Source organism: Panthera pardus, unplaced genomic scaffold (genome assembly GCF_024362965.1).
Source record: "Panthera pardus isolate Hobbes unplaced genomic scaffold, ASM2436296v1 HiC_scaffold_16, whole genome shotgun sequence".
NCBI classification, from domain to species: Eukaryota; Metazoa; Chordata; class Mammalia; order Carnivora; family Felidae; genus Panthera; species Panthera pardus.
Genome location: NW_026526721.1, coordinates 3,300,393 through 3,323,051, shown reverse-complemented (window position 1 = coordinate 3,323,051; position 22,659 = coordinate 3,300,393). Strand labels below are relative to the sequence as shown.

The 22,659-nt window shown below is 61.8% G+C and overlaps 1 protein-coding gene across 2 annotated transcripts in view; it reads left to right on the top strand.

Moving 5' to 3' along the window:
* PDE9A (phosphodiesterase 9A) overlaps positions 1–15,451 on the top strand; it is an 88,457-nt gene extending 73,006 nt beyond the window's left edge. For both annotated transcript variants that reach the window (XM_053903026.1, XM_019432668.2), the window contains 11 exons: positions 821–895; positions 3,490–3,576; positions 4,325–4,429; positions 4,734–4,816; positions 5,939–6,095; positions 8,294–8,407; positions 10,249–10,353; positions 11,019–11,147; positions 12,291–12,386; positions 13,821–13,941; positions 15,016–15,451. In XM_053903026.1, coding sequence (XP_053759001.1) covers positions 821–895; positions 3,490–3,576; positions 4,325–4,429; positions 4,734–4,816; positions 5,939–6,095; positions 8,294–8,407; positions 10,249–10,353; positions 11,019–11,147; positions 12,291–12,386; positions 13,821–13,925 — 1,056 coding nt within the window. In that variant the 3' untranslated portion in view covers positions 13,926–13,941; positions 15,016–15,451. The remainder of the gene's footprint in view (positions 1–820; positions 896–3,489; positions 3,577–4,324; positions 4,430–4,733; positions 4,817–5,938; positions 6,096–8,293; positions 8,408–10,248; positions 10,354–11,018; positions 11,148–12,290; positions 12,387–13,820; positions 13,942–15,015) is intronic.
* Positions 15,452–22,659: the final 7,208 nt, after the last annotated feature.

The window sequence follows — 22,659 nt, the reverse complement described above, 5'->3', positions numbered from 1 at the left end:
ACTTCCGCTCAGGTCACATAGTCACAGTGTGTGGGTTCGAGCCCCGTGTCAGGCTCTGTGCTGACAGCTCGGAGCCTGGAGCCTGCAGCCTGCTTCCAATTCTGTGTCTCCCTCTCTCTCTGCCCCACAACCTCCCCACTCACACTCTGTCTCTCTCTCTCTCTCTCTCTCTCAAAAATAAATAAACATTAAAAAAAAAATAAAAAAGACCTAGGGCAAGGTTATAGCTAATCCCGGAACCCTGTCATCACGGGGTTCCTCCCTCTACGATCACAGCCTCAATCTCCTACGACAGTTTGACCCGAGCTCTGGTTTCCCCTCTGCCCACACCCCTCAGCGAGCTGTGCTGCATCAGCGTATGGCCAAAGCAGGGACAGGTTCCCTCAAAAAAGAAACTCCGAATAGCTTCTTAGCCAGGATTTGAATGTATGCCACGTTCCCTGGACTTCACTTTAGTGTATTTTTTTCAAGTCCGGTGTATTGAGAGGTAACTGACACGTAGCGAAGTTTCCCTCCTGTGGGTGCAGAGTACTGCGAATTTGGAAAACCTCAGGTGACCTCCAGCAGTACCAAGGGGCGGCACATCTCTGTCGCCCCACGACCTTCCTCGTGCCCTCCCCCTGCCCCCGGCAGCCACCGATGGGGTTTCTGCCCCTGGAGGTTGGCGCTCCCCAGAATTCTGGTAGAATGTGGCCCTGGAGCCTGTGCACAGGTGTCCTTGAAAGGGGACAGGAGGAAGTGGAGGAAACATCCCCCAGCCCGCGTGCGGCCGGTGGCCTTTGTCTCAGCCCAGAGGCTGACGGTCCTCTGTGCTTCCTAGTACCTGCTCTCTCCAGAGACCATCGAAGCGCTCCGGAAGCCCACCTTTGACGTCTGGCTCTGGGAGCCCAACGAGGTGAGTGAGGGGCCCCCGTGCCAGCGTCACGGGCACCCAGATCTCTTCCTCCTCTCTGCTCTTTGTTTGTTTAACTCGATTCTCCAGGTTTTACTCCAAACTGACTCTGGGCAGGCCCAGGAGGGCCCCAGAGACAGGACTCAGCGAGGGGGGTGTCGGAGCAGAGGCGTGGGCGGTCAAGGGCAGGAGGGCTGGGCCGTGGCGCCGCTGGCTCCCCACCCCCCAAGCACCCTCCCGGGCGGCTGCCGTGCCCACCAAGGAGAAGCCCGGGAGGCGTCCCCCACAGCCAGCGGAGGGGGACGCAGGACGCGGAGTCCCTTTGCGCAGCGAGAAGGAGCTTCACATTGTCCCTTTTGCTGAGAAAACACTAAGATGGAGACTCCCTGTTTGTTTGTTTAGTCTAATAATATCAGTTGTACCCCTCCCTTTGTGAACCCCAAGAAAACAAAAGCCGTTCATCATGGACACCGGGCCCAGCAGCTCTACGGACAAATTGTCCGGCTTTCGGGCAACACAGACGTGTAGACAAGCTGCCCCCGGCAAGCCCACCGCCTGGACAGCGGGTCCGCTGACACGGGAACGGAGGGCTTTGCGCCCTGAGCGGGCGCCGTCCGTGTCTCCAGGGCCTGGGCTCTCGTGCTGTCGTCCTTGCCGACACAGGAGAGGCCTCCGCCCCGCCTCGTGCTGACCCGGGTCCCAGGGGTCGTCCCATAGCCAACACTGAGCCAGACGACACGCGGCCACCGAGGAACGTGTGGACCGGAGCGTGCGTTTGGAGGGGCAGGAGGCTGGCCTTGCCCGCGAGGTCCGTGCGTGACCGGCAGTGGCCGGGAGGGTGGGAGGTGGCGTGGCCAGCAAACAGCAGTTGGGTCTTGAGGACGAGCGTTGGGACTAAGGTCTGAACGGGGCCCAGGCTGGGCCGGGCCCGCCGGGTGGCGAGTGGACTCAGCGGGGTGGCTCTACGTGCACAGATTCCCGCTTCCCGCGGGTGGGCAGGAGCCCTGCCACAGCACTTCTAGAAGAGCCGGCGCTCCCGGAAGTCATTCTGGCCCCGGCCCACCGGGAGCGAGAGCAAAGCCGGGGTCCCCGGTTGGCAAAGCGCCCACGTGGACACGGGCACTCGCCGCCCGTCTCTTACGGAATCTCACCGAGCGCAGGGCTCCCTGTGGCCACGGAGGCCACGCCGCCTCGTGGGGAGATTGAAGGATCCACGCATCCACGATGGGAAGGCCGCCCGCCCGCCCCCCCACAGGCAGACCCGTCAGGGGCCCCGGACCCCTGCCGCTCTCCAGTTTCCAAAACCCGGCGCCCTGGACGTTATCCTATCTGCATCCATCCTGTCCCCTCCGGGAAGACCGGTGTGTGGTCAGCCTCCAGGACGTTCCAGGACGTTGCCGGCTCTCCCAGGACCGCGTAGCCGGGAAGATGGCTTTGGGGTGGCGTGCCCTGTGTTAGCTCGGGCAGCCACGACTCAAACCGCATCCTGGAGGCCGCAGGTCCGAGATCCAGGCGTGGGCAGGGCTGGTGTCTCCCACGTCCCCACGCGGTCGTCCCCCCGTGCATGTCTGTGTCCTGACCACCTCTCCTCGCGGGGACACAGGTCCTGGTGGATCAGAGCCACCTCAGTGACCTCATTTAACCTGGATGACCTCTCTGAAGGCCTGCTCTCGGCACAGTCACGTAGGGGGTTAGAGCTTCCATTCACTGATTTGGGGGCCACGGTTCAGTCCATAACACGCCCGTTTGGGAGGAGGTGGTCACACCGTGACCACAGACAGCCGGGGAGCGTGGCCGTGCAGGCCCCAGGAGGCTGGCCGATGGCATGGCGGCAGGGCACAATGTCACGCCCCGGGCCGCCAGGCGATGCCTAGAGATCCCTGCCTTGCGCGTCTCCAGTCACCCTGAGAGACCTGCCTCCCGGAAATCAGAGCCCGTTTTATCAGACTCCCGCTTTGTAAAAATCACTTAATCTTTCTTCCCTGGTTTAATGAGCTCCAGAGCTCGGAGCTGTATTTAAATAGATCGCCACCATGACAGCACATCCTCTTTGGGACTGAAAACAAATCTACTTCAGCCTGAGATTTCTACAGAAGACAGCTCAGTGAAGTGAAGTGAATTCGGGGCGGGAAGCTCACCTTCCAGACCCTGTAATTAACGCATTAAAATGTGTGTGGGGTCCCAGCGGGCCCCCGAAGGGCAAAATGGAGCATGTGTGGGATGCAGGCCGTCAAGGCTCAGCCTCTGTGTCTGCACACGCACCTGCCCTGGGGTCTGCGTCCGGGGGATCTGTGCCCCGGCCTGTGATGCCCTTCGGGAGACGGTTTCTCGTGTGCCGAAGTTCACCGCGTCGCCGCTGACACGGTCATCTGGGGGTGCTCCCTCTCACCCGATCGCTGTCCTTCTAGGGGTCCTGAGACAACAGCCCCCCACCCGGCCCCATTCAACACGGCTCCTCCCTCCGGGCCTCCCGGGAGGGGAGAGCTCATCCTGTAGGGACAGGCCCCGGCCCTGCGCGCGTCCCCCAGGGCTCCGGAGGGGCCGTGCCGGGCTGGCTCGCCTGTGCCGCTGACCGCCCGCTTCCCCTGTGCCTCCAGATGCTGAGCTGCCTGGAGCACATGTACCACGACCTGGGCCTGGTCCGAGACTTCTCCATCCACCCCGTCACGCTCAGGAGATGGCTGGTGAGTGCGGGCCCCTCACGTCCCTCTTGAACAACACAGTGCCTTCCGGTTACTCGGGAACAGACCGGCCAGGCACCTTCCTGGACGGACGGAGGCGACGTTCCCAGGAGAGTTTTGTGAGAACAGGTGGCCAGTGTCCGTCTGTCTCCTGCCAGAATACTCAGTCCCCCTAAACCCCTGCTCTGGCGGCGAGAGTGAGAACCAGGGAGGGGCCGGTGAAGCGGCCTGGGAGGGTGAGTGTGCAGGTGTGTGTGTGTGAGTGCGTGTGCAGAGAGCAGAGTGCGTGTACGCGTATGAGTGTGTGAATGTGTGTTTCACAATAGATTTTCTTTTTTAATAAAAGATTGCTCGGAACCAAGTAGGAAAAGCTTAAATGTCAAATATGAAAACGGGTGATGGTGACTGGGACCCGGAGCCCCTCCCGTAACCCCCAGCCCTTCCCCCGGCTTCACATCCCCACGTGGCCCCTCAGAGCCCCTCGGGGGGCACCTCAGTCCGTGAGCCCCGGTGGAAGCCTGTTCCCCACCTGCCCTCTGAGGCCACAGGGAGGCCAGTGGGCGTCCTCGGGCCCCCGGGCCACTCGTCCTTACCTCCAGCAAGCACAGGAACACAGCCGGCCTCTGGGTCGGCCGAGGATTTCACAGAGCGTATCCGAAACGCCAGCCAGCTGGCGAAATCGGGGGAAAGGTGTGCAGGGCGGGGAGGGCGGGCAGCTGCGTGCCAGCAGCCGGGACCTCTGTCTCTCCAGCTCTGCGTGCACGACAACTACAGAAACAACCCTTTCCACAATTTCCGGCATTGCTTCTGCGTGACCCAGATGATGTACAGCATGATCTGGCTCTGCCGGCTCCAGGTGCGTCTCTGGGGGGCTCCTGCCGGGGGCGGGTGCACCTCGTTCGCGGACGCCGCCCCCTCCCAGGGCGCGGGCTCCCCCACCCTCCCAGGGAAGCCACCTCGCCCCTCGCTGTCCTCAGGTGAGCCGGCGAGCAGGGGCGGGGCACCGGGCAGGTGCGGGCCCGCCCTCCCGGCCCCGCCCCAGAGAGCGGGCCGGTCCTCCCCACAGGCCAGCTGCTAGGGGACTTCGTCCTACCCGCGTCCTGCCTCTCCCACCCCATTCCAGCCCCTCCTCACCCCCTCCCGCCCTCTCTCTAATCCAGGAGAAATTTTCCCAAATGGATATCTTGATTCTAATGACGGCAGCCATCTGTCACGATTTGGATCACCCAGGGTACAACAACACGTACGTGCACCATTTTTCTCTCTCTCGTTTCTTCCTTCTCAAGGGCTCTCTGGTTGTCAGAGGTGACCTCTTCAGCTTCACGCACAGACCAGTTCTGAGGTGGGGCTGCGGCAAAGGCCTCCCCAGCACCCCCGGCTCAGATGCTTAGGACACGGCTCCCACTTTGGGACTTTGTCCAGGGCCTCGGGCCCCCCCGGGGCAGACCCTTCCAGGTCGCCAAACCCCGAGGGGCCGCCGCCCTCCTTTGCGGTCCTGCTCCGGACCCTGCGTGTCCCTCTGCACAGGCAGAGCCGTGGTGGTGCCCAAACTCCCCTCCGCCCGAAGCCGGGGGCAGTACCCGCACAGGATGCCAATTCCCCGGATCTCACTCCCCAGCCTGTGTCCAGCAGCAACGGGGCAGAGACTAGGACTGAGGGAGAGAAGGAGTGCAGGCCAGCAGGGGGCGGGGAGGCGCCGTGGGGGGCCAGGAGGACAGGCCAAGCTTGGCCGAATCGGTGATCCGCTCCCACCCCGGGGGTGGGGGGCAGAGGCACAGAGTCCACCCCGTGTAGCCATCAGGTCCGGGCCGCGTGGCGCCCGTTCGCATCCCTAGTGAGGCACCTGTCCTTCCGGTCAGATGCGTCTGTGCGGTGACATCACATCTGGCCGGGAACTCGCCGGCGGCTTTCACGGCAGGCCTCCGTCAGGACGGGAGTGGGTTCCACGGTGTGGACGTCCGTGTTCCTCAGAGGAGGCCGGCACCATGAGCGCCCATTCCCGCATTTCACACTCAAGATGATGTGCACAGCACAGGCCTTAACCGCAGCCTCTGACCTCAGAACACATCTTGGTTCTTCTCCCAAACGTCTGCCTTTTGCATATGCCGATGTTTGCAAGGGGCCCGAACACATTCCCTTCGGGCGGCATGACTGGGAGAAGTCGAGGTGTGTTGGTGGTGTCTACTCGGCGGGATTCTAAGACCTCGAGGGTGTCTCGTTAAAGGGGCGGCAGAGTCAGAGGGCCCAGGGGAGCAAGTCCCCGGCACCTGCAGGGCACGCCCGGCTTGCCTTCCAGCCTCTGCGGGCACCGCCGCGTCCGAGCGCAGGCGCCCGAGGCTCCGTTTGCTCTCTCCCGCGATGCCAGGTACCAGATCAACGCCCGCACGGAGCTGGCCGTCCGTTACAATGACATCTCGCCCCTGGAGAACCACCACTGTGCCGTGGCCTTTCAGATCCTCGCCCAGCCCGAGTGCAACATCTTCACCAACGTGCAGCCGGACGGGTTCAAGCAGATCAGACAGGTGCGTGCAGGGGCCCTCTGACCACAGAGTGGGAGGTGGTGAGCACAACCACGGAGTAGAGCCCCTCCCGCCAGCGGCCGAGGCCCCAGAAGCCCCTGGTCCCACCAGGGATCCTGGGGAACCCATCCCCCCCCCTCGCCCATCAAGGCCAGTGGCATTCCGGGGAGAGGCGCGCCCTCGGCATAAACACACGGGACCCCACTGACCTGCATTTCACATCCAGTGTTTCACCCGAAGCCTTTGAGATCCGTCCTTTCTCCAGCTTGCAGCCCGGGAGAGTGGGGGTTACAGAGGTGAGGGGCACCGTGGGGATGTGCGGGCCCTGGACAGATGCACCTGCTGAGTCCAACCTAGCCGACTGTTTCCCCTGCCCCCCAGCTGCCTCCCCCTGCCCCACCCTGACCCGGTCGGCCCCACCGCCCACTTCACATAAGAGACCCTGGGGAGGCCTCTGTCGCCCTCCTGTCCTGAGACAGACGTCCACCTCGCTGGAGGTAATGCCCCCTCCCACGCAGGAGGTCCCACGCTGAGCACAGCTCTGTGCACCACCCTCTGATGTTTTCAGGGGAGGGAAGATACCAGAATGATCTCTCGGAAGAGTGTATGGGTTGAATGGTAGCCAAAAAAAAATTGTATGTTCACTTCCTAACCCCCAGAACCTTTTGTATGTGACTTTATTTGGAAAAGAGTCTTTGCAGTGGTGATTAAGTTAGGATCTCTGCGTGAGATTAGCTGGTGCTACCCAGGTGGGCCTAAAGCCAGTGACAGGTGTCCTTAGAAGAGACAGAGGAAGAGACAGATACATGGAAGAGAAATTGGCCTAAAGACGGAGGCAGAGGCCGGAGTGACCCGGGGCCACAGGAGCAGGAAAAGTCAGGAAGGACGTTTTCCCGGCGCCTTCAGACTTCTGGCCTCCGGACTGGGAGAGAATGCCCCGCTGTGGTTCCCCGTCACCTGGCACGCGGCACTCATGTGGCAGCCCCAGGACACGCGCACAGGGAGCCACCCTCACGGTGAGGCACCCTACTCTGCTGTCCCACGGATGACAGCCTCACCCACTGGGTGCCCGGGGCCTCGCTTCAAGGTGCACCTGTTAAAGACGCTGGGACCCGGGCTGTCCCTCCTGGAGGTCTGACGGGCTGCACTTCATCAGAGAACACCGTCCCTCCATCTGCCGTGGAAGCTCAGAGCCGATGCCAGTGCCGAAGGACAGTCCCCATCGAGTCGCCGATTTCTGGCCCAACCATGTCCCCTTTATCTATGGGCTTTCTGGCCTCTCTTCCATGTTCTGGAGCCGCCGGCCGGGGACACCGCGAGCTGTTGGGATGAGCCCTGACGTGTCTTCCTCTCCAGCGTGGGAAGGGGCGAGCCGTAGAGAGTCCCCGAGGGCTGCCGGTGAGGAGCTCCTGTGGGGAGCGACCTGGAGAAGCAAAGCAGCCGGGTCCCCTTGGTGTGTGCCCTGCCCTCCTACCCCGGGAGCGGTCAGAGCAGCGTCCCCAAGCAGGGGACCCGCCTTCCTCACGCCGCCCGCCATGGGGACGCACGAGGCTTGTCAAATGTCAGACATGACACTTTCCTGACCGTGAAATCATTCAGCCTAATTTTTAATAATATTTTGTCATCGAGTACCTTGCTTACCAAGGTAGTAAGGTATTTGTAGTTAGAGAATCATCGCATTCTCGCTTACGAATGTGTTAGTAGAACGACGCTGTCAAATCCAAGCGGGCTTTGACCACCCCCACGCAGTGTGCGCGCAGAGTCACGTACAGATGAGACACGACAGGGGAAAGAGACTTCTGGAAGATCGGCGATTGACCTCCGGCAACGGGACGTGAAAGGAACGGCCGTGGATCTGGATTCCTGAATTGAGGGGAAGTATCCGTGCTCAGTCGAAACCGACCGTCATCACCGGGAAGCCCAGCGCCGAGCCCGCCATCTGCAAGCCGATGGGCCTGCCCCCTCCTGGACTCGGCCCTCGGGGCCCATTTGCAGCGCACGGGTGGGCTTGAACCCCCAGCCTCCACTCGCCAGCTGCGGCCCCGGGAGGCGGCCTCTCATCTTACAAATGAGGACGGTGTTGTGCAGACGCACACGTAGAGTTGGCCCCGGACCCGGGGAAGGGCCGTGTGCCCAGCCGGCGCTCGCTGGGTCCTTGCCGGGATTCCGCCCGGGGCTAACGCTTTGCTCTCACTTTCCAGGGGATGATCACTCTGATTCTAGCCACTGACATGGCAAGACACGCAGAAATTATGGATTCTTTCAAAGAAAAAATGGAGAATTTTGACTACAGCAACGAACAGCATGTGACCCTTGTAAGTAGATCGCTACACCCGTTTTGGGGGCCCTGGTGCACGCGTCCTACGCTCCGGCCCAGACTGGACACCGAGACCCCAAAACCCTGAACCTTGCCCTGCAGCGTCCAGCTCTCCCCGGGCAGCCCCCAGCGGGCCTGTCTTCCGGTTGAAGGCAGCTTTTGTGCTTCCTGTGCCACCTTCTGATTTGAAGGTGGTACGTGGGGAAAAGCAATCCATCCCGCTCAGTCCCGAGAATAAAGTTGGCTCTCCCACGAAGGCGGTGCCCCAGAAAACACTCCAATTACCAGCTTCCGGGAGGGCACCCCAATTACCAGCTTCTGGACGCAGCACCCCTCCCGGCCCGGCCCTCCAAGAGCAGGGCCAGCTGTGCAGAGAAGGGCAGGGAGCCTCACCGTGAGGAGGGCCCGCCTGGGTCTGCACCCCACCTGCCCTTCGTAAGAGAAACACGTGGAAACACCCTTCCCCATCTTCGGAGAAAGGGGTTCTGCTGAGCCTTGTCTGGGCGTTAGGCCTGCTTTCCGGCCTTCTCTCTCTCTCTCTGGCTCTCTCTTTTTTAAAACCGATGGTCACTTTCTGTCCCTGGAAGCTGATGAACAAGGAAGCCCTCTGAGATCTGGCCGCCCGTCTGACGTCACGTCCCCAAAACTGATTCGTAGCTAATACACAAGGTGTGCGGGGAAGGACCTCGCGTTCTGCAAAAGTCACACGGCAGGAGAAAATGTCCCCAGGGGCCAGGGCCTCCCGAGGCATCGCTTCTTGGGGACGGGGCGCAGAGAGATGCAGTCATGTGGGAGCCGTGTCCCTGCTCCCGAAAACCAGCGGATGTGGGAGGGGCCGCCTGGCCCTACGGCAGGGTGAGGGCAGTGCATCTGGAGACAGAGGGACGAGTAGACGTGCCCCCTTTGCCTCCGTTTTCCCTCTGAAACGTAAGGAAAGACCCTGGAGGGCAGAGGCCACACGTCTGCTGCCAGTGTTGAGACCGTGAGCCGCACAGAGTGACCATCACCCCTGTACTCCCTCCCTTCAACCGTCCAAGCAGGGGGCCGTGGGGAAGAGGCCCCGGGTCCCCGGGGTTCCATCCACCCCCACACCGGGCGAGGGGTGGCGGCCCGCAGCACAGACCAGGGGGTCGTGCCCTGGCCGGGGAGCCCCCAGATCTCCACTTCTTCGTGCACAAGGGCTGGGGGAGGTAGAGGGGAGGAGGCCCGAACGCTGACGAGCTCCGCGCGGCCGGGCCTGGGGGCCTGGAAGCTTCCCGCAGCCCGGCAGCACCCAGCCTGTGCCCCGGGCCCGGCGTCGGACCACTGCCCCGAGAGGCCTGCCGGGCAGAGCCCTGTGATGGCCTGTGTTCTGGAGTCACCTGAGCGGAGACAAGGAAGGCCGGGATCGACTCCCGGGGACTGACAAGGGGACAGGGACAGGGGCAGCCGAGTCAGCCCAGGTTCAGCTGAGGCCGTGCCAGGGTTTGAGCCGAGCAGAGCCTTGCCGAGTCGCCTGGCCCACCTGCGCCTGCCGGGAGGCCGGGGCCCGCAGCCCCGAGCTGATGTGCCCGGGAGCACCGCCTGCTGAGTCAGCGTCACACCCTGAGCGCCGGCCCACACGTTGGCCCAGGACATCGGTGACTCCCGGGGACGGTCGTGTGCCGGCCCCGAAGGCACCCGCCTTCGGGCTCAGGGGCAAACGCCCTGGCCCGACCGGTCTCCTGAAGTGCCCACTGGGCGCGCAAACCTCACCAGACTCGGAGGGCTGGTCTCCGGGGAGGACGAAGTCCAGACCCAAACGGCAGCAGGGGGACGTGCTCCGGGCCCCGCTGCCTGATCCCCCCCTCTGTCTTCCAGCTGAAGATGATTCTGATAAAATGCTGTGATATCTCCAACGAGGTGCGTCCGGTGGCAGTTGCAGAACCTTGGGTGGACTGCTTGTTGGAAGAGTATTTCATGCAGGTGAGAGCGTCCCGGTGCCACCAAACCCCCTGCGGGGGCCCCGTGTTGGAAAGGGGGATGGGCGTGCCCAGGGGGCGAGTGGACGGGAGCGGACGGTCTCCGGCCCCCAGAAAGCCTCACGGCAGGTGCACATCCGAGAGGAAAGACGGCCACAGCCTGCAAAGTAGCGTCGACAGCTGCCACCGGGGACCACGAAAGAGCAGTGAATGGGGGCGGCAGCGTCGGGCAAGCGGCCTGAAAGGGAAGAGGCAGAGGCAGGAGGGGAGGCTCCCCCGGGGCGGGCGACACCAAGCAGGTCGGCCTACGCTTTGAGGCCCGGGGAGGCCCTCAGACAGAAGACCAACCAGCCCACGCGGGAGGTGCCGGAAGGGCCAGTAAGGCGCTCGCAACGGCAGCGCGGTGGACCCCGGGTTCAGAGCCGAGAGCCGAGAGCCGCCCGGCGACTCACCCCCCACCCTCCACCCTGTCCCTCCACCCTGTCGTCACGGCGCGGCCCTGCCTGCCCAGCTCCCGCCATCCGTCCTGGTGACTGTGAACATCCCCACGACAGAGCGGGCTGGCTGGCGGTGGCACGTTAACCTGCCTTCTGCCCTCTGAGGCCGGTGACCCTCGGGGCCCCCCAGATTCCGCGCTTTCCAACGTTTCGGGCTGTTGCCTCCCTGCAGAGCGACCGCGAGAAGTCGGAAGGCCTTCCCGTGGCCCCTTTCATGGACCGGGACAAAGTGACCAAAGCCACGGCCCAAATTGGGTTCATCAAGTTTGTCCTGATCCCCATGTTCGAAACGGTGACCAAGGTGAGTGACCGTCACCGCATGCTGAATGACGTCGCGCTGAGAAGCACACACGTGCACACACGCACCATCGTGCTGTAGCTGCCTGCTCAGTGCCCCCTCCAGCACGCCCAGAACACCCTCTCGTCCCCCCCGTCTTGTCCCTCCCGGTCTTCCGGACTCCCTGCCCCCTGGGGCCCCCCTCTGCCCTCCACTCCCAGGGCACCTCTGCTGACCTGCCCCATCCACGGGCACACGGCCATCCCCAAGCAGATTTCAGCAAGGAGACTATCTCTGCCTCTTTCCCGAAACTTCCATGGCTCCCCACTGCCCACGATGCAGGGAAAACTGCCCGCCTCGTTACACACAGTCCCCCACCCTCCCTAGCACTCCGGTCGTGCAGGATGGCCCCCAGTTCCTGGTCCTCCCCTTTCTTCAGACCACCTCTGACTGTGTCCCTTCAGCTGGCCTTGGCCCCGTCCCACCCGCCAGCCTTCCAGAACCGCCTCAGCACACCCTTCCCTAAACCCCATTCACTCCTGCTTCTCTGGGGCCTTGGCCTTCCTGCACATTCCTTCACGGACTTCTGGGCCTTCGCCACGGCCAGCGGGGACAGGGGCACAGCGCTGCCACATCGGGCCTGCCCCCCTCCGGCAGCAGGATCGGGATGTGACTGGGGAGGCACGGAAGGCATCCCGGGGCCCAGAGCTACGTGCGCAGGGTTCCGTGGGGCCGGGATGGCAGGATGGCCCGCGTGAAGGCGGACGGCCAAGGCCCTGCCGCGGGAATGGCCTGTCTCCTCCGGCCACCGCGGCTGTGCAGAGACCAGAGGCGAGGCTGGCGTGTGGAAGATGGACGCTGGGGGACGGGCAGGTGGAGGGCAGGTCCGTGCGAAGGGACAGGGCAGAAACAGAGCAGGACCCGGAGGTGGGTGGGCCGGGGCAGGTGGGAGGGTCTCCAGGAGGGTCTGCAGGGGCCACTGACCCGACGGCCTCAGAACCCGGGTCAGCGTGGACCCTGCTGCAGGCGGGACCCCAGAGCTCCACAGGGTGCAGGGGACTGACTCACTGCCTGAGCCACTGAGCCACGCAGGACCCGACACCTGGCCTCCCGGACGCCGCGGCCGCGTGGAAAGACAGACTGAACACATCTTCTTGTCCCTCCCAGCTCTTCCCTGTGGTCGAGGAACTCATGCTGCGGCCCCTTTGGGAATCCAGAGACCGTTACGAGGAACTGAAACAAAGAGATGACTCCGTGAAAGAGGTAAAGCGAGCCGGGCAGGAAACGCGGTCCTCCCCGGGGACGGGCTGAGCCGGGCACCCCTGCAGGGGCCGCTGTGGACTCATTTCCACCACCACCCCCCGAAGTCCAGACCCAGGCAAACCGGGGAGCGTCTACTCTCAGCGAAACCAAACGGCCCCCGATGGCCCTCGCCCCTCGGAGGGGCCACGTCGTCCCCAAAAGCTGTGCTGCAATCGGGTGGGCCAGGGCGTCGCGGCATCTCAGACCCCCTCGGAGCCGCGCCCTGGCCCCTTGCGGGTCCCCGTCCTCCAGCCCTGGGGCTGGCCTTGCTGAGCGAGAGGGTGGTGGAAGGAGGCGCTCCTCGCGGCACAGGGAAAGCACCCTGGAGCTCTCACACACGGCGGCTCGGCCCCCTCGGGGTCGGGGAGACGGGGCGTGGCCCCAGGTCGCTGTCAGGACGGGACCGTTCGCAGGGAAGGTCCAGCTCACGTGGGCAGAACCGGCGCAGACGCTTCCTGCAAAGCGTGCGAGTGGGCTGACCGCCCCAGGGCCTCCACGTGTGCACGTCTCTGCTTCAGGGACCCCTGCAGGCCTCCCCTGTGTGACGTCCAGCCACCAGGGTGTGCCTCCCCTCAGCCCCCTGCCGCCTCCTCTCCGGTGTCCCTGCTGCCTCTCGCTTTGTCCTGGTCTGGCCTCCACCAGCGTCACGCACCCCGTCCCGTTCCCCGCTCACTTCAGTCGGGGCTCCCTGGTCATGGCGTCCCCCCACCTTGCCGCCGGGAACCCCCGAGCCCCACTGAGCGCTGAGCGGTTTCCCAGGCGCCCCGTGTTGCCCTCGCCACCCCCCGAACTGCTCTGTGTGTGACGCTGGGCATGTGTCAGTGCTCAGGAGGTGCCTACTGGTCGATGGGCGTCCCACGACTGGCCTTTCTAGAGGGATCCCTCCACTACAAGGTCCCCGAGAGGTCCTGAGACTCCAGAGGCTAAGAGCAAATGGTACAGACAGCGATGTCAGAGCAGGTGTGCCCGGCAGGGCCCCGGCAGGATCGCTAAAGCACACTCCGGCCGTCGCTATGAAGGTCCCAGGCCCCGCCGCCCAGTGGGGGCCCCCGGGACCTCCAGGATGCTTCCCTACCCCCAGAAAGGACAGACCCCCCCCCCCAGAAGAGAAAGGGTGGACGGGCTCCGTGCTCCCTTCCGCCAGGCCACCGGGCTGGGCAGACACCGTGAGTGCATTGTCCAAGCTCCGGACGCTGGCCGAGAAGGGGCGGCCTCCCGCAGCTAGGAAGGTGGCTCGCTCGCGGAGCCGTGTCTGCAACGTGCAGCTGCGTGTGTTTTGGCCTCAGTTACACGCCTTAGCGTCTCAGTCAACAGGAAGCACCTTAGCAGACAGTCAGGTCCTCACCGTCTCCTGGGACCTGATCGTCGCCTTCTGTGTACCTGTCCCGGTTACAGAGGGAGACGGAGAGCTTGACGGCGGGGGGCACCGACACGTCGTCGTCGTCGAGAGAGAAAAGCAGAGATGTGAGAAACAGAGAAGAGGGTGATATTCGGAACTGACGTCTCGACGCACATGGTAACTCAGAGCCTAAAACGGGCCTCCCTCTGGGAGGGGGGAAGGAAAGAAGGTGGGGGCAGAAATCTGAAAGACAGATGGGTTTTTTAAAGTTTTTGGAACGTTTTTTATTTATTTTGAAAGTGAGAGAGGGCGTGCGCACAAGCAGGGGTGGGACAGAGAGAGAGGGAGACAGAGACTCCCAAGCAGGCTCAACGCTGCCAGCACGGAGCCCGATGCAGGGCTCGAACTCACGAACCGTGAGATCACGACATGAGCCAAAATCAACAGTCGGACGCTTAACCGACTGAGCCACCCGGGCGCCCCTGAAAGACGGATGGTTTTTCAGTAAAGTGAGACTTTTATTCCTGGCCTATAATTCTTAGAATTAGGCTCTGAAAGAAGGGGGGGGGGGGGTCACGCTTGGGTTGATAGCCAAAGATCAGTAATTAGCCTATGTGCCGCTTATAAGGAAAAGCACGTTTTAAAATCTTTCCAAACATAAAGCATTTGCGTCTGTCGCCGTGAGCGTTTTCCTGTGCCCCTGACGCAAGCTGTTCGTTTAGTCCGTGTCAAAGGGAAACCAAGCTCATTCGGCCTCCGCGTGGTAAGGTCGTTGGCACACGCTCGTCTGAAGGACCCCTGGAGAGATTCTCGGGACAAAGCTTTCCAGGCGCGGGGTGTGGGAACCTGCGTCTTGTTTGGTGCAGGGGGGCAGTGGCCAGCTCTGGCGTCCGAGAAACTGAGCGCAGCCACCACAAGCTGAGAGACCCACACAGGCGTCTCAGCCTCTCTGAGCCTCAGAGCCCTCATCTCCGGCCTCGAGATAATCACACGGTCATTACCCCTTCCATGAGCAACATGCCGGTCCATCAGAAGCGCTCGGGAAACACTGGCTTTGCATGTTTCGGTCACACCCTATTTTTTAGTGGTTCAGGAGAAGGATCAAAATCGTTTCATTTGGCCTAAATGTGCTCAGCCGTGTGTCCAGTCCTTAAACATCCCGTGCGTCCTCCCGTGACGATGTTGATTGTGCCCGCACGTTTTCAGCCCCCACGAAAACAAACCAGTAGGTCTTTTCCCTCTTCCGAGCAGACGGAGCCTGGAGGAGGCAGGACGATGCGGGCCGTGGTTCTGGACCAGGCTGGCCGAGCCTCGCGAGCCGTCCGCGCGGGCGAGAAGTTCATTCCGAGCGCCTGACTCCACGAGACCACGTTTTCTAAGAACTGTTTTGTTCACTGATACAAAAAAAAAAAAAAAAAAAGGAAAGCGGAATTCATGATGCTGTACAGAATTTTTATTTTTAAACTGTCTTTTAAATAATATATTCTTATACAGAAACGGGTACTGTACTTTTTCTTTGTAGTGTTGTGTATCCGGGGGCTGCGTCTGGCAGTCCCCAGAGCCCCCGAGCTCTCACGGGGGGACAGGAACTGTGCTTTGCTCGCAGATGTGTCTGCGCGGTGTGATGTGACGCTCCCTCCCGTGTAAATTCAGAATTAAATGCCAGGCGGTGCCCGGAGCACAAGGACGTGCGCGTGTCCTGTTTGTGAGCAGCGAGGGGGCGTTGGTGGCTGCGTGTGGGGAGGTGGGAACGTGCCACGTCAGTCAGCAGACTGTGCACTGCACGTCTCAGGGGAGGACAGCTGTCCTTTCTTCCTGCCTTTGCTTTTGGGACCAGCACTGGGAACAATCCGGGGAGCCCCGTGCCCATAAAGGGAGACCCGACCCCGGCTGGCGGGCGGTCACGCTCTCCCTCGGCCCCGCTGCGTGTGTTTAGACCCCGCGACGCTTCCCAGGGCCACTGGCTCCTTCCCTGCACCCCCTCGGGACAGAAGAGGCTCCTCTCGGATGAACTGACCTGTCAGGCCGCCCGCCTAATCTGAGCTCTGTGGACATTTCACCCGCTGCCGCGGAGTCTCCTCGGAGCACGCCTTGGTGAATTCCAGAATACTGCTCTCCACCTCTGAATAATTCATCTGTGGGCTGTGACGTTTTCCGTCACTTCTTGAATCCAGTTCCGTATGAACGGCGACCCCGGTTCTATTGCCCTTCGCGGTTCTGTTTTTCATTTTAATCCCGCTAAAGCCCGTGCACATGGCCACGACACGCGCAAACCCAGCAGGTGTCCCCGATGCAGGTCTCCCCCATGCCTGCGTGGCGCCCTGCACTGAAGTCCGTGACCCGCTCCCCCCAGCGAGCCAGCCTCTGACAAGTGCCCCCCACCTGCCCGCCCCGAGCCCGCCTTCTGGCCAGTTCCCTCCACGCCCCCACCCCCGTGAGCCAGGCTCTACCCGGTTCCCTCCACCTGCTCCCCCAGCGGGGCAGCCTTCTGGCCACCTGCTAACTTGTGCTCCACACCCACTTGCCACACTCTGCCCCCTTGTCAAAGTTGACACAGCCACCTCTGCGTTCAACACTTGGGCACACACACACACACACACACACAGGTCCACACGCGTCTGCATGAGCATACCCATGCCCACATACACAGAAGCACATCCACACACGCTCACACTTGCATGAACAGGTGCACAGGGCTGCACACGTGTGCTTGCCCACCGGGTTGTACGTAGACACATGCCGATGCACGCACACGCACGCAAATACACAACACGCTCACGTGCACGTATCCACATAATCACACGGACGGCTGCAGACACACACACGTATACACACTCCCGCACGCTTTGTCTGCATCACGGGGTTGCGGTCCCACCAAGTCCTGGAACGAGGAAATCCGCAACTAGGAGGGGCCTGTAAGGAGAGGACGTCGGTGACAGTCCCCCTCCTTGTGGGACAGCCTGGTTTCCTAGCGGAAAGCTTAGACACGGGGACAAGAGCATCAGCATCAGCGTGAAGGAGAAAACGTTCAGAGCCGCACTGCCCATCAGAGACACGCGGCGCCCGGCGCGGTCCAAACGTGACACGGGCGGCCGCCCCCACGGCCCCACACACGGCACACGACAGCAAGACACCGGCACCTTCCTGCAAACCCCCTACGCCCCCATCACCCTGTGTTCACACGAGGGGACAAGAACACGCTGTTTTGCATTGTCTTCCTCTCCCAACTTTGTAGCGATTCAGGGAATGATGCGTGGGGTCAAACCCCGGCTCCGACGGACCCCCCCCAAACCCCACTCCCAAATGTCCTGCCCGAGCCGGGCCCTGACGAGGCGCTGGGCAGGCGGCTCCCGGCGCACCCCTTCTCCCCCTGCTGAGGACACAGCAGCCTCTTGTGGCCCCCGCGCTGACCCCGGGGGGAAGGAGACAGGAAAGGAGGAGCGTCCGTCACTCCCACCCGGGATGGTGACCCCGGGCCCGACGCCCCCACACCGCCTGTCTCTCTGCCTGTCGCGTGTCGGACCACGGGTACCGTCTGAGGCTTCCTCTGCTTGTACTGTCCGAGGCCAGCGGGACAGTCCTCGCGTGCTGGCACCTTTAGCCAAATCACATCGTGAAACCAGTTCCACTGGTGGAACGGATGGACGTTAAACGAATGAACATTAAACACGCAAAAGACCTCATCTTGGCCGAACAGCCGTGGGCGGGAACCGCTGGCTTCCGGTTGCCTCTGCCCCACGTGGCCAGCCGGGTGCCACAAGGCCACCCGCCACGTCCCCCGCAGGAGACGCCCTATCCGGCTCGGGCTCCAAGGGCAGCTGCGGCGCCAGGCCCCGCCGCCCCCACCCCGGGAAGGGCCGAAGAGGGACAGTGAGTCGGGCACGTGTTCCAGACGAGAGGCTTTGCTCTGGCTCCCCGCTCTCCCAGCATCACCGCTGGGGAGTTTGTAAAGTTCAAATCAAAAGAATTCAACTGTGATTTCTCTAAGGGGCGGGTAAACCTGTCGCTCTGGATTTTGGGGGGGGGGGCTGTTCTCTGTCAGGAGCCCAGAGGAGCTGCATGAGGCTGCTGGGGACTCACAGTGAATCCACGCAGGGTCCCCACATTTCCCCAGGCTCACCCGTCAGCCTGTGTCCAGCCGGGCGATCGACGCAGCGAGCCCGGCAAAGATCGGACAGTGTGCCAGAGGCCCCGCAGCGAGGACAGGAGGCGGGCTTGTGAGCTTGGGGTGTGCGGCGAGGGCCGCCAGGTGGACGGCGAGCCTGGGGCAAGGCGGGGCCTCCTGGAGTGTGGCCGTGCAGAAGGGCCACACAGGGAGGCCGGCGGCCGGTGAGGGAGATACCCCGCGCCATCCAGGAAGAGAGGGAGGTGGGGTCTGAGGGGCCGCGCAGGCCCTAGGCCCAGCTGGACTTGGTGAGAACAAGGGGGGCGATGCCCACCCGGGGTCCCCACCGAGTGGGCTTGACCAGCCGGTGACTGGGCCCATCTGGGCCCCGGCCCTTCCCTGGCTCGGATGCCCGGCTCCCGGTTCAGGTGACTGGAATGGTTGAGAAAGGCAGACACCGACACAAAATGATCTCCCAGGACCCCACCCGCGTTGGGGGCAGCCCTGGTGATGTACACGTCACGAACTCAGACATCTGCCAACTGATGAGCGAGTCTGCGTTCGTTTGTGGCCACTGACCGAGAAATCGCGTAAGGGGAAAAAACAGCAAAATGTGTGTGTGTGTGTGTGTGTGTGTGTGTGTGTGTGTGTGTGTGTGTGCGAGCGGTGGGGTCAAGGATACTCAGGCAGGTCCCAGGGGTATAGGCACATAACCCCTCCTGGCACATAGGCCCCGCTCCCGGCTGGAGAGGGAAGCTGGAAAGATGGGAAGATGGGGGCACCGAGTCCGGGCCTGACAAACAAGGAACGTGTGCGCTTTGTTCAGGGGGAAAGGGACAGGTGTGGCTGCGTCACCCCAATCTCTGCTGCCACGTGGCCCTCCTCCCTGTGTGTCTGTGTCCAGATGTGCTTCTGCTATGGGGACATCAGTCACTGGATCAGGGCCCCGCCCACCTCAGGGTGACCTCATCCTAACTTACTATTCTGCAAAGACCCTATTTCCAGAGAAATTCACGTTCACAGGTGCAAGGGGTTACGCTCTTTCCCAGGGGGCGGGGGGGGCACGGTTCAACCCCCTACGCGCTCAGTCTTAGCTTTCCCGTCCGTCCATCTCTGCCTGTCCAGCGGCCGTGAGTGCCGAGCCGTCAGCATGAGGTCTGGCTCTCAGCTCTCCATCGACAGCAGGCCCCTCGGGAGCCCGCCTCTCTCTCTGAGGGTTGAGGCGTCACTGCTGAGGCCCCGGGCAGGGCGGGGGCTCAGCTCTTTGGGGATCCGAGGAAGGCAGAGGGCAGGTACCCGTGAGGCGGGAGAACGTCAGACTCAGAGTCCAGTGCAGACACAGGAAGGGACAGCAGGGTCTCTGCGGGAGGACCGGGGCACCGGGCGCAGGGGGACTCACAGGGTACGGCTGACAGCAAGGGGTTAGGAGGAGAGGTTGACAGGAAGGTACAGACCCAGGAGGACAAAGTGTGACCATCTGCCCGGGGAAAGCTCAAACCTCTGGCTACAAACGGGAAGCGTATCAGTCAGCTCTTGCTGCGTAACAAACCGCCCTGAAACTTAGGGACTGGAAACCACATCGCTTTTCACTCCTTGTGGCTCTGGGGGCTGAGGGGCAGGATTTGTGGTCTGGCCTTGCTCAGCTGGAGCCGGTGGGTCTAAAGGGCCTTGGCCACATGTCTGTGGAGCTGTTTGGTACCAGCCAGAGTTCCAGCCCCGGGCTGTGTCGCTGTGCAGCAGGCCAACGTGGTTCATCCTCAGGGTGGCAAAGTGATCCCAGTGGCAAGAGCGCCTAAGCCCCAGTGCCCGGGGAACTTTTCACGCCTTGCCACACACACAGCTGTTACGTTACGTCCGTCTGGCCACAGCAAGTCACGCGGTCAAGCTTGGGTGTAAGGGGGGCAGGGACAGACTCCACTTCACGACAGAGGGACACGCGGTTTGCCATCTACCAGAGTGAGGAGGCCCATGGTCTAAACACACAACTGGCACCCATGCCCCAGTTTTAGCCTCTTCTCCCCGCGCCGTTTCGGGAGTGACGGCTCCCCACGGACCCCGTGTCACTGAAAAGTTACCTTGGCATCCCGATGCTGCGATCGTTGGACTCCCACTGAAAGGGTGTGGCTTGGAAGCTCTTGAACGCTTCTGTGTGGTCCTCGGAGGGCTTCCCAGACGTCCCGTGTGGTCTCCACTCGGCTTTCCCACCAGCTCTGGCCGCCGTCTGTTCCGACCGCTAAGTCGGGGACAGCATCACGCCCCACTTTCAGGGCCACGTGCCGCAGCCCAAAGGGGGTTTTCCTGCCCCTGGCATTGTTTCGTTTCACCAGATTCTCTGCACGGGACTCACTGCACCAAGCCATCAGAGGTACCTAATAAAACCCAAAGAATTTTTAACCATTAACCTTGCAGCAAAAGCATCTAATGAAGGGACTCTAACAACGAGTGCAACCTTTTACTCTGAGCCCCCAAGAGCTCATGGAAGGTGTCACATTTGGTCTCTCAAGTGATGGGAGAGCAGGAACACTCAATTTTCTAAGACATTCAGAGGAGGCTGGGGTTTCCAGGCAACTCTGAGGAAGGTGGGACCAGCGTCTCACGAGTGGAGGAGACTGCAGATAGGCCAGGGCACGCCCACAGGGTCCCACCAGCTGAGGCCACAGCCAAAGACTGTGTGCTTCGAGGACACTTCACGTCGTTGAAAAATGCTCATTAGGTGATGCCAGACTGGGCAAAGTGGATGCCAAATGGTTTGTACGGTCTGATCCCGATTTTGCTGAAGAAAAGTGTTAACAACGGCTATATTACCGTAGGTTGTTTCCGCGTAAAATGAAAACCAATGTTTTTCCAGCTTATTCTCCTCATCTTCTACAAAGAAAAACGTATCATTTTTCAATCAGAAGATACAACCGCGAGCAATACTATATTTGGATGGGGTAGCTTGGCCAGTGGCCTGAGGCTCAGAGGTTGGACCAGGTCGCAGCCCAGAGGATGCAAATGCTGGAGCCCAGCGCCTGTGCGCGGAGCCCGGTCCAGGCGAAGAGGACGCGTCTCCGCGCCTCCAATCAGGTGGTAAGATTTTCCTTTCTGCTTATTGTCCGAGAAACGCCACCCGCGGAACGGTAAAGGCAGCCCCGGCGAGGGGCGCTCAGCCCAGCCCCACCCCGGGACCCCAGGCCCCCTGAAGTCCTAATGTTCCACGCTGGGGCCGAGGACACCCGGGAACAAGAAGCCAGGCATGGGGGCACCTGGGGGGCTCACTCAGTCGGTTAAGCATCCGACTCTTGATTTCAGCTCAGGTCATGATCTCAGGGTCGTTCAGCTCTGCGCTGACAGCACGGAGCCTGCTTGGGACTCTCTGCCTCTCTCTCTGCCCTTCCCCTGCTTGTTCTCTCTCTGTCTCTCTGTCTCTCTCAAAATAAATAAATAAACATTAAAAAGAAAGAAAGAAAGAAAGAAAGAAAGAAAGAAAGAAAGAAAGAAAGAAAGAAAGAGCAGCAGCCAAGGCATGCCACGGCCCCCACACACTAGACCAGCCACCTCTGGTAGGATTTCACAAAACCCCTCGGGGAAAAGCACGCCGTGTTATCTTGATCCGCTTGATCCGTGTTATCTTGGGCCACTGTCCACCATTTCGACTAAGCAGGTGCTGAATGTATTTGTCTTTAGGAAAATAACGCCTGTTCCTGTTCAGGAATGAAAGGGTATAAGGAGGGAGGCCACGGGAGGGTGTCAGCACCACTGCGGAAGGGAAAGGGGGTTCTTTTCTCCTGGTCTTTAAGGGTCATTTAAGGGGCAAAAGGAGGCAGTTCTGTCAGCGGTGGAGAAACCGAGCCAGGGATGATGGCAGGGGACAGAGGCTTGCCTGGGTCAGCGCCAGGTGGGGCCTCCTGCCTCCCCCCGCGGCCTGATGAGCGAGGGGCTGGTGGGGCCACGCAGCGCCCTGGGGCAGGTGCGCGGTGACACAAGCCCACGAGGTCCCTGCATCTTCGACGATTGGCGGTGGCCTCCTTGCTGACGGAAGCCTGGTCTCCTGGTCGGTGAGTCACCATTACCGCCCGCTGTGCTCACAAGGACAGCAATGAGGGACCCCGGCCCCCAGGGCAACTCATCGATTCCAGCAGGCTTCTTGGGAGCTAGAGAGAGCCCCCCACTCCAGGTGGGTCTGTCCCTCCCGGGCCATTTCTCGCTGTGACTCAGGGCACGGCACCGTAGCCTCTAGGGGCATCCGTGGTGGTAGGCCAGGCCTCCACGATCCCCTCCAGTGGGATCCTCCGTGGTTCTTGTAAATTCCCCACAGGAGGGTCCATGCAGGAGACCCTCCTCAGCAAGGCTGGGGGCTGGGCGACCAATATGTGTGCAGACTGCGTCCCTCACACCCTGTATCCCCTCAGCTCACAGGCTGCCCCCCCAGGACACCCCCACCCCACAGGCGGCCCCCGCCCCAGACCCCCTACCCCACTCACAGGCTGCCCTCCCGGGACACCCCCAGCTCACAAACTGCCCTTCCCAGGACACCCCACTCCCCGGCTCACAGGCTGCCCCCACCATCCCCAAATCTTGGGAAGCACCATTCAAAGTCAACAAGTGAACTGTGTTCTCTGCAGTGACCCTGTCAGGCTCCCATTCCCACGGCCAAGTCTGACTCCGGCCTGAATTGCTGAGGGCAGGACTGGATCAGCAGGTGGCCAGAAAGGCAAAAGGGATTCAGGAGTGGTTTGTGAGAGTCCTCCCCGCACGGGGATGTCCGGGAAACGTGGGAAAGTCTAATAGTCTAATACATTCACTTCTCT